The sequence below is a fragment of the Phalacrocorax aristotelis genome, chromosome Z (genome assembly GCF_949628215.1).
Source record: "Phalacrocorax aristotelis chromosome Z, bGulAri2.1, whole genome shotgun sequence".
In the NCBI taxonomy this organism is placed as follows: domain Eukaryota; kingdom Metazoa; phylum Chordata; class Aves; order Suliformes; family Phalacrocoracidae; genus Phalacrocorax; species Phalacrocorax aristotelis.
The window spans coordinates 13,227,022-13,244,400 of NC_134311.1; the positions used below are offsets into that span (position 1 = coordinate 13,227,022).

At 40.7% G+C, this 17,379-nt stretch overlaps 1 protein-coding gene across 2 annotated transcripts in view; it reads right to left on the bottom strand.

The window, feature by feature from the left end:
* Positions 1-837: 837 nt before the first annotated feature.
* Positions 838-17,379, bottom strand: part of NCBP1 (nuclear cap binding protein subunit 1) — a 31,597-nt gene continuing 15,055 nt past the window's right edge. Inside the window, exons 13-23 of one of the 2 annotated variants that reach the window (XM_075078594.1) lie at positions 17,077-17,139; positions 15,662-15,736; positions 14,464-14,567; positions 13,495-13,617; positions 12,178-12,280; positions 10,739-10,832; positions 8,092-8,195; positions 7,298-7,412; positions 4,732-4,875; positions 4,209-4,322; positions 838-3,314 (exon numbers count right to left, since the gene is read on the bottom strand). In XM_075078594.1, coding sequence (XP_074934695.1) covers positions 3,201-3,314; positions 4,209-4,322; positions 4,732-4,875; positions 7,298-7,412; positions 8,092-8,195; positions 10,739-10,832; positions 12,178-12,280; positions 13,495-13,617; positions 14,464-14,567; positions 15,662-15,736; positions 17,077-17,139 — 1,153 coding nt within the window. In that variant the 3' untranslated portion in view covers positions 838-3,200. Of the gene's footprint in view, positions 3,315-3,337; positions 3,605-4,208; positions 4,323-4,731; positions 4,876-7,297; positions 7,413-8,091; positions 8,196-10,738; positions 10,833-12,177; positions 12,281-13,494; positions 13,618-14,463; positions 14,568-15,661; positions 15,737-17,076; positions 17,140-17,379 lie in introns of those variants that run through there. The other variant, XM_075078593.1, reaches the window with a different exon arrangement.

A 17,379-nucleotide genomic window follows, 5' to 3' on the forward strand; every position in this document is an offset into this window, starting at 1 on the left:
GTAGCCCCTCTCCCCAGGGTAGATTTAAGTGTGCCCAAATGACATCTACTTTCAGTGGAGGATGGATTTACTTTAAAGTTCCAATTTCAACTCTGCTTCTTAGAGGTGTTGGGGAAATGGCTGAAGGAAGGTGCTTGAGGCAGCAGCTCTGCCTGTTTGCCATCAGTAATAGGGCAGAGCTTAAAGTATGGAGAGCCTTAGGGGAGTGTGGGCTGTGTAGAACTGAAATGTGACAGGAGAGGTGTCTGGGAGGGTGGATGACTGTTCCGCTCACAGCCCTTCAGTTCTCCAGCACTCTCCCATGGCCACAGCCCCCCTGGCCTACCCTCCCACCAAGCACAGAGGGCTCAGGGCACGTGGTGTTGGCTGGAAGGCATAGTCTTGGCAGAGGTTTTGGATCCAGTTGTCCAGGTTGTGGTTCTGACCTGGTGGTATCTTGGGTCCCAAAGCTTCCCCTCCCAGGCAGCTGGGTGGTGCATCAGCCACTGTGTATCACTTACCTGCAGGCAGGCTGCGGCAGCCACCCCTCTGAGCACAGTGGGCACACCCTACCTCGCCACTGCCCAGAGGACAGGAGCTGGCAAGGGAGAGGGAGAATTTCCACACCAGCTGCCTCGCAGCACGCATGCGTGCCTCGCTTGGCTGTGCAGGTGGAGGCAGCGTGTTAGCTCAGCCCGCAGCGCAAGGCAGCAAAGGCTTGTGTTAGTCAGGGCAGCAGCAACAGTGCAGGGGAAATGAAACTGCTCCAAACCTGACTGCTCTACCACTGGCACAGCCCTGACATGACTGCTTTGGTTCAGTGGCCGCCAAAATAGGTAGGACAAACACTCACAGTAGTAACCTGCTTCACCTTCATTTATTTTTGCCTTTAATTGTGCATCTTTTTCCAACCACATCACATTTCTACAGCATCTTTACACTATCTGCCACCTCAGGCTTCAGCAGTTCCACGTTTCTCCAGTTAACTGCTGGTATCGCTACGCGAGCGTCTCATTCTCTTCCCTACAGCTCCAACCAGTCTCCCAGTCAAGTCAGGTGTACGCCACGTACAACGAGGGGAAGGTTTCCAACAGACCCAAGAAATGTAATCAAAACCCACACGCACCACGGAAGTCCAATCAATTTTCAAAGACATTGCTATTTGGTTTTAAATCGTAGGATTATTACACTCAGGCATTTGCAACTGTATCCCCAGCACCTCTATTTGTCAAGGCTCAGAGGAAGTTACACGTTTCCAAGTTTTAACTGCGTTATCAGTTTTACACAAGTCACATTTATAGCCAGATCCCCACCATCAGTTAATATCAGAACTCTGATATTGATACGAGCCAGTGAAAAAAAACTATTAAAATTCAATTAAAACCTCTACAGTATTAAATGTTTCTTAAAAAATAAAAAAAAAAATCAACAAACTAAACCAACTATTTGATTCTCAAGAGCATTAACAGTGAAAGATTTGAAGCAGAACTCTGCGCATAACTGACAAAATCCTTGCATAAAGCAAATTTACAACAATTAACAGTATACCCTGAAAGAATGGAGGGATCAGTCAAACCAGAAAGGGTAAGCAGAGAAAGCAGAAGTAACAGATCTAAGTCTATGAGGATATATCGGATTGCTACAGGCCACACACAAACTTAGGTCAACACTCAAAGTATAAAGTTCCATTTTTAACCCTCCTCTCTTGATCAGGAGGTCAATTGGTCAACGTATGGATGAAATGCATTACTAGGTCTAACACTTGAAAAAATAGTTTGTACAGGAACAAAATTACCCAAAGCTCATCACTTCCTAAGCTTAAACCAAATACCACTGTGTATAAAGTTCTTTAAACATTTATCTGCAAAATGAAGAGACCATAAAGAGCCTGGAAATACACTGCACACTGACAGACCTGAGCACTGAAGGCAGTGTCTTTGCCACTCATCGCTGCTTATCTTAACACAGACCACTCCGGTTTGGCGTTTATGTACGTAATGTTATTTGTGTAACTCAAAACTAAGGCTACTCTATTTTCAGGTTGTGTTTTCCCAGTCTAAATCTCCCGTGAGATATTAGTTAATTGAGCACTGAAATGCTTTCTGAAGACATGGGAGCCACATGCTGTTGTCATATTTTAAAGCAAGGGAAGGGTAGCAGATGCAGCCACCGCAAAGCAGTTGTTACTAAGTCAGATGAGGTGAGGGCACCGGGTTCCTCCACCATCACTAGCAAAAGATCTCTGGCATCGCTGCAGGCCTGCAGGTCCAGCCCAGCACAAGCTCAGCAACCCAGCTAGCTACAGGCTGAAATAAAGGAACAAGCTGAGCACTGCCCTGCCCTCTCTCCTGGCATCCGGGGCGGGAGCTCCCACACCCTGGTAAAGTTTGCAGCACGCCAGTCAAAAGTTCGTTCCACTCCCACTCTTGCTTACTGTCCCCATTTACCACTGAAGATTACTGCCAGGAGCAGCTCATGATTCTTCAACTATACTGCAAAAAGGATTGCATTTTTCAGAAGTTGTCCATGAAGTTCCTCTACCGATTGTTTATAGCTACTGTTGTAAGACACTAGACAATACATTTTTTTTTTAAAAAAAGCATATTTCAATTGTATTACAACCATGTTCTTTCAAAATGTGAAAACCTAGCTGGCTTGGTAATAAATCCATATGCTCTATGCTACTTTAAAAGCTTAACTCAAATGTTTCGCATGCCCAAAGTTCAGACACTTTTCCTGTGCCATACTAGAGAGCTTACCACACCGTTCACTGAAAAGGTGCATTCCCTTTCATACTCACAAAACACTATGAACTGTTTCTCATTTCTGCAATTCCTTTGATTTAAGGGCCAGGCAGAGGTAACAAATTCTCCTGTTTGGGGTTTTTTGTTTGTTTTTTGCCTGATTTTTATTTTATATGAACAACAGGGGAGAAACCAAAAATACCGTCATGAAGTCAAGAGTCAAACCAAATTAAAATACAATGAAAATAATTAATACTTTACTTTGTGGCTATCCCCTATCAGTCATATCTTGTAAGGCTTATGATGCTTACACAGTTTGCCCTTGGTTAGAGTACTGTACTGTTTTACATAGGAGCACATGAAAGCCAGTTTTAGTCAAAAATTTCTTCCATCCCCATGTCAAGTTCTCCCATTAAAAAATAAAAAAAATTAAATTTATTGAAGTCCTGCAGACAAGACTCTGCCTGTGAATAATCCTCAGGCCTGCAGAGCACAGAACTGCTGAAACACAGCCAGTATGTGGTGGTCCAGTTCAGCTGTAAACAGGAGGTTCTCTAGGGTCACCATGTACTGCTGGATTATCTGGTGGTGCTGGCAGATAAAAAACAAAAACAAAACCATAAATCTTTATTGGTTTATCTTTATATAAGAACAGGCAGAGAAGTCAAGACATGGAAGAATCACAGGTCAAATGCTTTGATCAAACTTGTCAAGCACATCTCATTTCCACAACACAGTGGCCACTGACAAGAAAAGCCACTACTGGCTGCAAAAAGGAAGCATGTGCTGAAATCCCATCTTGAGAAGCACTGTGATCCCTGTAGCTCTCCACTCCTGGACCCTGAGTTGTGTGCAGGATACCATGCAGCTGCAGAGATATCCTAGAAGAATCATGACACTTGCTTTCCTCTGAAGCCACATCTACTACCAGGAGAGAGTTCAGCCCAGGGCAGAATTGTACCACCACTCCCATTCTTCAACACATCTTCTGCTCACACAGGTATAATTTTCTATTACTATCTCTTTCATCCAGCCACCTGTGCTTGTAACCTGATTTACTACTGAGCCAAGAATTCAAAAATTATTTTTAATAGGTATTTATGCATCTTGTTAAAAAGAATTCTGCAGTATTTTAATCCACTTATTTAAAAGACATCTATTTTAGTATTCTCGTTCACTCACAAGTTTGCCCTTGCTATAAACAGACAATTAAGGGGAGCTCAGCAAAGTTCCTAATCACATCTCGGTATTTTTTTGCAGTATGCTTACAGTGCAGGAATTAACCAGGGACCAGTTACTCCACCAGTCTGTGGCAGAGATGTGGCCCCAACCAGAGTTATGCCCCAGCCCCACACTAGCCGTCAGAGAAGCCATGCTGCTACCACCTACTGCTGCTCCCAAGGTGTGCTCAGTCCTCCAGCCACAAAGCTTCTCTATCCAGCATGTCCCTGCCCACAGCCTTCCAAACCGAGACACGAAACTTACCTGTAGGAAGATCTGCTGCAACCTCTCTATACAGCTCTTGTACCAAGGTGTAAATACATCAATTCCACCAGTTTCACAGCGCACTAAGTGCTCAGTTAACAACATAATGAAACGCTGCAGGAGAGGAAAACACAATACTTTTTCAGTCTCGTCAAATGAAAGCAGGATCCTAACCTCAGATGAGAGGATCTAGCGGACAGAAGCCTTGAACAGCAATGTGAGAATAATTATTTTGTTTGGCAAACACTGAATTTAGTAAGCAAATAAAATCCAGTTACCTTCTGGTTGTTCAGGAAACTGTATGCTAGCAGAACTCTGCTGTTCCTGAGCACTTGAAACTGAACAGAACCTGCTCAGAAGGAACCTTTGCAGTGGGATGACCTAGACTGACTCTAACCGATAGCAAACCCACCAACCCTTTCCCGCCGTCCAAGAGGATGTCTGAAATACAGGTGCCCCTGAAAGCTCATAAATCCAGTCACTTTAAAACCTGAAAGTGAGGAGAGACTTTGCCCATCGTTACCTGGAATATAACAAGGAAGAGATTCTTTTGCTCGCTCTGGGCTGACTCTACTTTCTCCTGCAAGCGCTCTATCTGCTCCTCTAGCGGTCCATCTTCCCGATCGCTGCTTCGGTCATCGTCGTCGTCATCATCATCACTGTCTCGCTGTAAGTGACAACACCACAAGGGTAACTAACAACCTGGCTACCTGTGGGTACTGTTAATGCCCTCTGGTTCCGCACATGAAAAGGCCTGCAGAGCAACTAAAGAGCAGCAACGGAAGCTGCTCTGTAGCTTGGCAAGTATTTTGAAGGACATTTACTTTGAACATAGGTCAGGAAAGAAATTTTGAATGAAAAATGCCAATATAGGAAAGCCCCGGGGGGAGGGGGACACACACACTAACACAAAACCCCACAAGGTTCCAGAGAAACCAGTGCAAGCTTAAAGGTTTTTTACTAGCTTTTTTTTAGTAAAAACACATTAAAAAGTAATACCCCCGCTGACTTTATCATTACCAGATAATAAACCACTTTTTTTTTTTTAAAAAAAAAAAACCAGTGTAGATTTTTAAAAATTGTATCCACTGCAGCAGGGCAGGTAATTAATTCAGCGAACAATTCTGAAACCTCATGGCCAAAAAAAATAAAGCACTTCTGTACAAGAACTCAGGTGAATCTGGCTGGTTAGCACAAAAGGAAGACTAGAGACTGTAGCCCATGGTGTTAAAGTGGGGACTCCCTATATTCACGATCAAAACGGATGCTCTCAGACTAGAACAGATCAGCAAGGAAACCAAACTCCTAACTAGGAACACTGCGGGTCCTCATTGCCTCAAAACTGAAACAAAACAACACAGCAACCACCAAAACCACAAAATACCCGTAAGTACTAGTCTTGAGAGCTCAGGTAATGAAGTCTTACACAAGACTAGAATGTATACAGGAGGAAAGGCAGGATCTGATGGATTACGGTACGCTCAAATACAGATGTTGCTTCAGTCTCATAGGATTGATTCTGTGCCAAAATTACCCAAAAATTAACAGCTCAAAACTTCAAATATTTGTGAAAGGAGCATGTGCAGCTTGTGACAAATATAGGGCCATGTGTTAACTCACCTACCACATAACAAATGAAACTCACAATTGGAACGTAGTTACAGCTCTGAATGAGCATAAAAAATAAAAATGATTTACCAAAGCAAGTGAGAATTTAATTTTATTCTCTCTATAGGAATTTGCTTCTTCCCCATCTACATGTTTCCTGAACTCAAAATGCTAAAGGACCAACAGAACTTAAGAGAAATCATGTAAGCCTTGGACTCATTCTGTAGTAAGGCAATCCACTTCCTGATGGGGACACCAAAATTTGACAGCTTACTTCCTCTAAAAGGAATGGTCATGCAGCAGAGCAACAGCCTGCAGAACTACTCACTGTTGCATCCAAATGTTTCTTCCTGGCACAATACTCATTTAAAGTACCCGGTAATAAAGAACTGCAGCAAGAGACAAGTACAGAAATGAAAACACTGGTATATTTGTTTAGAGACGCCAGAGATGCTCTTTGCCTCACAGTAAGATCAATGACTGCATCTAGGTCTTCAATAATCACAGGCATTTATTAACTGCTGATCAATGTAAATTGAGGATGTAAGCAACTTGGATGGCTGTTGCTGGGAATGAAGGAAACAAGATGAAGGGGCTGGGATGAACTGACACTGGCAAACAGTGAGGTATTTGTGATCTCTCAACAGAAGCTTCTGGAAAAATGACTGACTTGTGCAGGTTTCTTCAAAAACCATCAGCAGCCTCTGTGCCATGTGCCAGATTCTGACATGGACTTTGACCAAAGTTTTGGAGCTAGACTACATACAAAGAGTGAAATACTCTCTTGCTCTCTGCAACTCTCAACATGTTCATAAGCCCCACCTTTTGCAGCTGCCACAGAAGACACTCTCACACCCTATTCTACTGTCCCACTCAGGACAACTGAACACAACAGCAGCTGCTTGCTGGTCAGTTTGTTGTATATAGTAACCCAGATCATGCAGAGGTGTTCTGAAAAATAAGCTGGAAGAAGGAAGTGACAGATGCCAGTGTCAGAATCCAGCAGCATCCATCAGAAGAACAGTAACAGCCAAATTTTCAATAGCAAATAGCTGTTTCCGTGCACTTCTGCATGGAAGCCACAAGAGTACTCTTTAACAGAACTTACTGTAAATAATTCGTAACTTTTCTTATTGTTATATAATCAGGTAATCGGAATTCAGATTGGAAGGCAAGTGGAAGACATACTCATATTGGAAGAGAAAACTGTGAGAGAGAGCTTGAACAGAACAAACACATATGAATTCCCTTAAAAGATTTTACTGAATTCTTCGGTTATAGCTACCATTAGAAAGGTAGACTGAGAACAGGCATCCAGTTTTTGATGTCTTAGTGCTACAGACAACCACATGTCTGCAGACGTGTTTCCTGATAAATGTATTTGTTCAGACCTTCCCAAAACCAACCACGTGCCAGTCTGACAGCATGCTGGTTTGTATAACTTAGCTTGAAATAATAAAAATTACCAACAAATTACTCACTCTTTTGTGCTGCCTGGCCAGTCTTGCCTTAGTCTCCTCCAGTTCTTTGTGAATCTTCAGAACATGCTTATTCATCTTACGAATTGTGGAATGTAAGATCTCCCAGATATAAAACCTAGGAAAGACATAAAGCTCAAAACACTACATTACATGCTAGTCCAAGATATAAAACTATATATTGTTTCTTACAGAAAAAAATTCTCTGGGAGAATTAAAAGAAAAACAACTTAATATCATCTAAGACACCTACTAGAGTGAGCAAACACTTGGCATATAGGAAAGCATACCTGTAATGTAATAAAGCTTAACAACCATTTCTACCCTTTTTTTTTGCAGTACGTTTACAAACCAGCATTGTATTTCTTACTCTTACTGCAAGACTACCAACCTCAAATTGACTTCTCAGACCAAACACTTCTCCTGTTCTCAGTAAGCAATGCATCAATAGTGGCACAAGTTACACACCTCAAGCAAAGACCAGCACCACACTAAGCCAGCAACTATTTAACACACAGCAACAGACTTTGTCAAGAAATAGTTCCAGTGTTGTTCTGCTTTGGCAGGCTTAGAGACTACTTGCAAAATGACATACTAGCAACATTCTTGCACTGCCATGTAAACATTCATACCTCAACTCAGAAAGAAAAATGTTGAAGTACATATTTTGTAGAAGGAGCAAAAGCTTAATTGTACCTTTTGCTTCCACTGCGCAGTTTTCATAGATTAAACTATGTACTGGCCACTTAAAATAGTAATTCAGAGACAAATAACAACTCAAGACAAATTCTTGTTACCTAGTAAAATCATGTGCAAGCTCTGAAGAGAAGATCCAATTTGCTACTGCAGCACAGTCAACAATTTGTGTCCGAATCATCTTGTCCACAAGCACAGCAATCATCTATATTTTGTGAAAGACATGTTAGTAATTCAAAATAAGAAAAGGGCTTGCACACACAATGTGTAAAGTATTCTAGCCTCAGATAAAACCATAGATGGTTTGGTGCAACTCTTCGTTAGTGATATTACTGGGTAATTTCACATACTTTAGGAAGCTGGGTAGTCTAGTCTAAAACTGCTCAAATTAGGGTTTCTATATTGATTACATAAAGTATTTTGATTTTGTTTAACAATGTTTTTTACTTCTTGTGAAAGTGATGTGTCACTCTTTGTTAACATATATACTTCCATACAAAAGCAAAATATACAAGCAGCATAGCTGGAAGTGAGGCCTTAGAGACACAAGTCCTAGTATTTGACATCAAAGTGCTCAAACCAGAGCATATACACCTGTTGGATCACCATAATGAAGGAGCTACTGTTAGCTTACTCTCCTTGAAATGCAACAGTCTTCAAACATGACAGTAAGCTCTTCTCCACAGGAACTATTCATTTCAGGACAGAGCTAGTGCTGTGTAGTCAATGGAGGTGCCTACTTGCTAAAGGCACTGCCATGATTCTTGGGGGGCGTTGCAAGCAATCTAGCAGGCAACTGCAGAGAGGAGTTACTGACTGAAGCAGTTGCAAGCTGTTCAGAAAAAAGGCTTATCTTAGTTCCTCCTGTGCTTGAATGCCACAGTATCTAAGAACTACAGCCTGCACTGTATTTATCCTTACAACCACCCATTGTCAAATAAGGAAGTGCAACAAAGCTCCTTTTAAGGAAGGAAAATTAAAATAACTGAATGAATCATACAGAAGATTCAGCACTGAACTTTCAAGTCCCAGGATAGCATCCTATGCTCTATTTGTCTTTCTGTATTGCCAGGAAGAATTTCTGATTACTGAGGCTGATCTTCCAAGAAACACAGACCTAGGGCTTTGGGAAAAACATTTAATCTCTATGTTAAAGTTTCTCTTTATGAAGTCACCACCACAACCTTACTTATAGGTCCAGGGACTGCTGACTCCTATTGCTAAATCACTACCTGCAGCATAGATCGCTCATTAGCACAATCTGCCTTCCGAATACTGCTGATAGACTGAACCAAATCAAAGGGCATTCCCATAGATGTGGTAGTAGGGCAAGCGGCATGAAAACAGACTCTGGACAAGTTTCCTGCTGTCCAGGAACATTTCTTCTGTGTGCTTAGGAGGCTGGGGACTCAGGAAAAAGAAGTGCTTGGCCAGAAGCAAAAGACTAATGGCAATAATGCAAGAGAGGAAAATTTAAGTTCCATGATCAAGTAGAACCACAGACCTCCATAACTTTTGCACTTGATATTTTTAAAGCATCTGAATTTATTAATAAAAATCTAACATGACTGTTTAGCTTGGGTTTGAAACTTCCATCTCAGTTCAGTCATGCTGCAATACAAAGGCATGGAGAGGAAGAGGATACGGATATTAGACTGCAGTAATGTAATTTCTTCTGATCCAGTAAAATGGCAGTAAGAAGTAGGTCAGACTGTAATCGTCACATTTTCAAGGCCAGTAATTTGGGTAGGAAGTTTAATATATTAAAAAATCTTGCTTTTTGGATGTTTTTACTCTACTTAGAAGAGAGATGACATCTTGCATAGGTATCTTCTAGGTGTCCAGCTTTTCCCCTAGGGAATGGGCCACAGGTCCAGTAGCAGATGCAAGGATTACCTCTCGTTCTCAGTGGCATCGCTTCTGAAAGTCTTGCCTATTCAGCTGTGAGGTACAGTTCACTTTCAAGCACAACAAAGTGCAACACAAATACACCAGTAAGGAATACGTGAAATAATTAATGCAGACAAATTCAGCTAGAGTTCCTTATCGATTTCTATTTATAGAAGAATGACAGCTGAGGGAGAAAACAACTGCTGTGAAGAAACCGAACAGCTTAAACAACAGAAGCATTTTTCATAGGTCTTTCAGGGTGTTATTTCCTCTGGCTCAAGAATGAACATAATCATGGCACTGTCAGACTGATCTGTTCTGAATAGCCACTGACTGCAAGCTCTACTCAGTCTGCCCACACCCAACAGTGACTCCAACATGAGCTTTGTGGAATAACTGTATGGCTTTCACTAGCAATTGAAAAAAAAAAAAAAAAAAAGCCCCCAAACCCCCCAGGTTTCTCCATTTCTAAGAATGTTGCTTTTGATGAGATCTACACCTTATTTCAATTTTCACATGTACACTGCTTCCCAATTTTGAGCAGAAACATGATTTTAGCAAAAGTTTTTTCTCTTGTATGACAAACAGCATAGTATGAATCTGAGTCAGAATGACAGCCTTTGTCTTTCCACAATGAACTCTGAGGAAGAGGAGGCCTCACTGATGGTATATATTTTATGTCCAGCCTTCATTTTAGGCACTTATAACAACAGTAAATACAATTTAAACCTTCCTTCAAATATGTTAACAACAGACAAGTTATTTTTTAATTATATAAAGCAAACTGTAATGTCTTTTATTAAATATGACCTCTGTGAGTTGAAGCTCACAAAGATACTTGACATTGCAACCTCTCACCTGTGGATGATTCTTCCAAACCTCATATACAACCCTCAGAACATGGAGTTTCCCCTCATCACTTTCAGCAAGCGTTTTGAAGACTTCATGAAACCTTTTAATAGATACAAGTAGTCAGTGGTAGGGTTGGGATCAAGTCAAAAGAGCAGCAGACACAAGGCCAGTGGTTTATATTGTCCAAAAGAAAATTTTGTGACTGTGCAGCAATACTCGAACAACTATTCCCTGGAATACATAACCATCCTGAGCTAAAACAGGCTACAAAGGCATGACAGCTCCTCAAAGCAACTTAAATCTTAGTGGTGAACCTACTCCCTGAAGCTGGGCTACATTTCTTATACTCTTAAAAGCAGGAGGCACTTTCATGCTTCGTGCTGATCTATACACAGCTGGAGCAAAATTTGCTGCCTTTGGAGCCTTAGACCTTCTTCCTCTGGATATGTGTTCCCATAACTTTAGACACTTACCCAATCTGCCTCTTTTTAAAGGAAATGCTGCTAAAAGCCTCTATTTTAGCAGAGTTATGCTGACTGCTACACACCATTCACAACCCAGCTTATTGTAATAGAATGACAAAGCATAAGAGGCTCTTTTTGATCTCATGGCTACCACCGTTGGTGTGCAGCAGTAAAAATACCATGGCTCTAAGTATTCACATCACCCTGCCTCTTGTACTACTGCTTGCAGGTGACTACCTACAGCTTCTTATCAACATTGCCTCTATAAAGCTCCCAGGTGCTTGTTTTTGTAACAGCTTTATATATATTTAAGGAAGATAAAAAATAACTCATTAAGATGCATGTGACTACCTTTCATGTATCAAGACCACTTAAGAGCAGCTCCAAAGTACACAGAATTAAAAATTAGTTTATTTTATCTCATTTTGCTAAAAAGGTGCAGTAAATTCTTTAAAACTTAAAGCATATCTTTAAGGGATGCACTCTGAAGTATTTTACAATGGATTTTACTGTGCTTTGGTAGATAAAAGAAGTCTGTACCAGTCTGCTTTGAAGTTTCTTTTTTTCTTTTTCTTTCATTTTTTATACAGACGCAACTGTTCTAGAGTCATAATCATAGTCCAAGATATTGTGGTGGGAGCTACCCAGTCATTCAAATGTAAGGAGAACCCCCTTGTTCCTCACCATAATCACCAAATCTGTAACTCTAAAATGGAGTAATGTTCCAAACCTGTCTCATTTGTCTGATGTACATCACATGGCTGTAATGTACAAATTTCTGTTAATTCCATTCACATATATAACCTAGCATTTACACCACCATTCCTTCAGTAAGTAGTGTCATTAGTTCTCCTAACCATATTGCATTGTGGAACACCTAAACCATTGCTGAAGCTCCCAGTCCAGTTCTTTTATCATGCATTCCACTGTCAGAACAAAATAGTTCTGTAAGCCCCAAAATAATGCACATATTAGACTTACTTGGCCAGGGCACTGAAGGAGTGGCTGAAAGACTTTGCAGCTAGATGGAGCAGAGTTTGAACAAAGACTTCTATTTTCAGAGGGTTGAAGGTAAATCCTTCATCTGCAAGTTATTTAAAATTGAAACTATAAGTACTTCAAGTAGAGTATGTAAGCTACTCATAAAACTGTAGAGATAACTTATGGTTTTAACTCATTTCACAAAAGAGCTTCATCAACAGGGGTTTTCAAGGCTGAGCAGGGAGCTACTAAAGACTTCCCAAAATGTGCAGACCTTCAGGCTCCCATTTTGCCATGGGGAAAACATGCAGAAAGAATTCCAGGTCACTGAAGAAGTTATCAGAAACACAGCCACGCTACCAACACACAACAACACTGATGGACGGCAGCAGAGAAAGGCAGCAAAGGAAACTGCAGAGTTATGCATCAAGCTGAAGGCCTAGCAGGCCATAAAGGCAGGAGAGTGGAAGGTAAGGATGATTAGGGTACACCGGTTGACTATTTATAACATGGGAGAAGGGTCCAGCAAGCATGTATAGCAAACATGGGTGCTAGGAGTGAATGGTGCCAAGTCCCCTCCTGTAGCTGCAGCTACCTGCAGCTGAAGACAGGCAGGAGGGAGAGCACTCATTACTGTGTGGTGCCTAAAGCAAATTAGTAAACATGTTGGTGAATCCCAGGACAAAAAACAGATCATTGCTGCTCTCTGCTTGTATAACAGAACACTTGCAAATATTACAGAAATACTGAAGCTGACCCCACTGTAAAGATCACTTCTTAATTCTTCATCTCGCATTCCTTCTCACCCCCTAAAACACGCAGGCTTTAGGAACCAATGCTCTCTGTGGCTGTGAAGCTAAAAAGAATGAGTGGAGTCCTATCGTGAGTTTGTTTTATGGAAGGCTATTGCCAGCATGCCAGCTATCTTATCTGTTGTGGGACAGCACCGAGGGAGGGAAGCTCCCACACTGGGCACGCGCCCGTAATCTCAAGCATGAAGATAACAGCACAAACTGCACTCTGTTGCTGAAGGCAAAGGAAATGTTAGATTCTTTATGCTACCTCTGTCAATAATCACACGAAAACACATCTCAAGCACCAGGTTAACTCTGTTACGAAAAACAGGCCTGTCTCTGCATGCAAGATGCTTACAACAAACCCTAACAATGGTGTATTATTTCCACTTACTGATAAAGCAACTATTAGAAGGAAAAGCATACAGTTCTGTTAACCACCACACCCATAGCTCCAAAGGATGGCAGATCAGTCTACACACAAAAATTACAGCCTGCCAAAGCCTAACAGCATGTATCTTACCATCATCATCATCCTGGTTTGGATTAGGCACGTCTTTTAAAATACTGAAGATTTCATCATTACTGGCCTTATTTTTAATTGCGATTGTTAAACAGAGTGCCACAGTATATCCAGGAAGAGACCCTAAACAAAAGCAAAGAGGTCAAAAATACATAAGAAGGCAAGTGAGTATTTTTAACATCAGTTTGCCTCTCAGAGAAACAAGTACACTTCCCAGCAACACCTTAAACTAGCTGTTTCCAACATCATTGTCCACACTACTATTCCATTAAACTTCTCAACACATTTCATGTTCTTAACATTATATTCAAAACTTAGAGTAGAACCTTCAGAGCTGAGGTCAGGTAATCACTCTCCTGTCTAAAGCTCTACTTCAGCATCCACCAATTTCTTGAAAATACAATACTTCCTTGGTTTTCCTCACTCTATCTTTGATGATGACTTTTACGCTTAGGATTGTGTTTATTTTGCATAATAAAAGGAATAACAAGGTATTTCTCTACCTCAATCTTCACATCATCTGCTGCCTCCATATGCTTCATTAAACAAAGTTTACTGGCAATATCTTCTATTGTTTCAAGAAGTTCAAAAAATAAACCCCATATGACTTCATATGCTGACTTTTGCTTAGCATTGCGCTCAAACAGGGGAAATTGGAAAATTTATCTATTTTAGACTTCTGGCAAACAATGATGCACAGCACCACAACCACCTCAGCAAGAGGAACTTCATGTATTTGGATTTTCTTTTCTTCATAAAGTAACAAACGTGATTATATTACAGAGATCCAGGCTTAATATATATTAACTGCTCACATGAAACACATTTAGCCATATGAAAATCACGGGTACTTATTTCAGCTGTATTCTTTTTTATGAAGACAACTGATATTCCAGTCAATCTAGTGTGCTTCCTTGCTCTGATACACTATTTTCTTTACCTTGACCCCTCAGTAACTTTAATACTTACTATTACTTTCATCTCCATATTTGTAAATACACACTGGATTAGCAGGGCTGAGGACAGAAAAACTTGCAGGAACAATGTCTATTATTCGCTGATGGTAGGAGAGTCTGGAAATAACAAGTTTCACAGCAGTAGAATTAAAATGGGAATAACACCAGGGCTAATTCTAAAGTGACTGCTTTATAATGGTTTTCCTGTATTTAACTTTCATAGAACAAAAATCAGGATGTTTATGCAACAGAATGATAGTTTCTGCTAGGTAGTAAGAGCTAAGTAAACCAAACTTACTAGCACGTGCTTTCTGTTTGAACTCTTTGATGCTAGAGTTTCATCCTCACACAATTAATTTAGCCTGTGAAAAGATTTAGGGGCTGTCTGGTAGGATGTTTTATGCAAAAGCCTAAGATGTGCTGCAGAAAACTAGTAAGACATTGGTATTCAAAGCAGAAAAAATATTAAACTGGATGTCTTCATTTTACTTTCCAGCTTATTTCACTCCCACTAAGGCTTAATTTTGCTAACACAGTTTTCAGTGAAATGTAAGAGTGCCACCAGAAAAATGGCATGTGTTTCGCAGCACAATACTTTCACACTTCCTATACTGAACTCACCCAAAAATGGATGAATGTTTTCCTGTAGGATACTGAATAACACAGGCTGTTTTAACATTTTGCTCCTTCTCTTTCCTATATCCCTCTGTCTCAACTATTTTAAGTTCAGTCCTGACTGTGTACTATTGTTGTAGGGTTTGGGGTTTTTGTTTGGAAGGTTGTTTGTGTATGTGTTTTATAGTCAATGAACATCAGAGGCACCTAGAAGTATCAAGATTAGATTATCAGTTTTTAGTAGTACTAATGATCTGTTACCGCCATTTCTATGAATGCTGAATACTTTCCAAGAATATTGCCTAAGGTCTATTTCTTTCCATGCCTATGATGAAGCATGTCTTTTTGTAACTACATGTGTGCATACCTAGGACAGATCTGCTCCACTTGTTTCTCCCTCTATCTAAAGTAGTACCCTAAGTGTCCTAAAATAGGTAAACCAGATTAAAATCATATGAACAACAGACTCATTTCTTAACTCAAACTGAATTGTAAGAACAGACACGCCTAAGACAAGAGTCAGGTTGAAAGGAAGCTGATAGTACCTAGAAGAACAAACTTTGCCTTGAATGCAACTATCAAAGATCTTAACTTACCGCATGCACTTTTCCAAAACCTCTCTCACAAATTTGGGCTTGGGCTTTTCAAGGTCCTGAGTAAGGCAATCTGACCTATCAAATGATAGAATGCAATAGCTTTTAGCAAAAGAATTTGTGCTTTAGTCTCTTCTTGGCTTGGTCTAATAGGTACAAACCAATCATGGTCTAAGGACAACTGAGTGCTTGTCACTTAGTTTTACAGTGTAGGCAGTTTTAAGACAATGAGGTAAGTTTATCACCATTTCCTTATTGGCCATTAGCATTCTTGGAATCTCACCTCTGCGGGATATATTATCAAGTAGCTTCCCTTCCCCCACCAGATTAAAAATAATTTGTGTTTACAGTTAGCTGGCTTTCCCTTTCCTTAGGAAAGGAACCTTGTGGGATTTCATAGTCTGCTCCTCCCTCACAGGAATTTTTGAACTTCTGGCTGATTTCAAACACATTTCAGATGAAGAGATATCTCAAACACAGTCACTTGCCAGATGTGTGAAAAATGGCAGCTTGTGAGAGAAACCCACAGAAGTGTTACCATCAAGGAACATCCAAGCAAAGACAAATCAGCTCTTTGAAGACTGCTGCCTGGTCAGTCAACATGGACATATACAAGGATAGCCAGCAAGCACTTAACTCCACATGAGGACAACACAAGAAACTTAAGTAAAGCCAAAAAAATGTATCACAAGAAGGGCTGCACTCCTCTCCACAAGGACACTGGGACAGATCAGCTATGGAAAGCATCTATTGTAGCAGGCTGTGGAAGTTACTGTAGGGAGGACTTCACCCCAAGGTGATCTCTCTTGCTACATGGGTGTCTGGAATAGAAAGCTCAGGGGAACCTGTGGCAAGACGTTGATGGAATCCAGGGACCTCCTGCTAGAGATGCAAGTTCAAGGTTTGGCATAGTAAGAACGGATGGCAGGGCCAGCTTTGACGTAATTTCAGGTGCTAGGATTTGGCAGGAGGGAAACAGATCACATGGTCTGAAGGGTAAAGGTTATAATGAAAGGTTTAGGGTAGGACAGAGAGCAAGATTACTGAATGAGTAATACAGGATACAAAGAGTCAGGGCAAATCATTAGAAGTAATTTGGGAGCCATTTTGGAAAATTTGCTAGCAGCTGATTGAGGGTGCGGTACAAATTAAGGAAATTGGATTTTGTCTTCCCCTACTTATGGAATACTAACACTCATTTGAGATTTATCGCAAAGTTCACCAGGGACAATACAGTGACTAAAGAGATCATCAAGATAATCTACCACTGAGTGGTGGTGAACAGATTAGGAAAGATCTCTGAAGAGCTGGAGGAAAGCAATTAACAGGGCCACTATGCTGTGACACTTCCTGGATAAGTCTGACATTTTAAAGTTTTTTACACTACAAGGTTCAGATCAAAAGGAAGAGAAACTTACCAGTCTTCCCAGCTCCAACGGAACTGAAAGTTGCTCAAGTGGTGAGAAAACCAGTTAATAAATCTTCATTAAAAAGAAAAGAAAGCTCCATTAAATGCCAGAAGTGCAGGAAAACTTTCAGTGGAAATTTTGTTATAAATGCATTCTACTTTACAAAGACAAGCTAAAACTCTAAAGCTATTACAGTGTTAAACAGGCACTCACGTTGACAGATACAAAACACTGAGTTCGGAGAGTCAGAAAGAAGCCTTTATGGACAGACAGCCTGTCATGCTCTGTTGCTTCATACAATGAGATGACCCA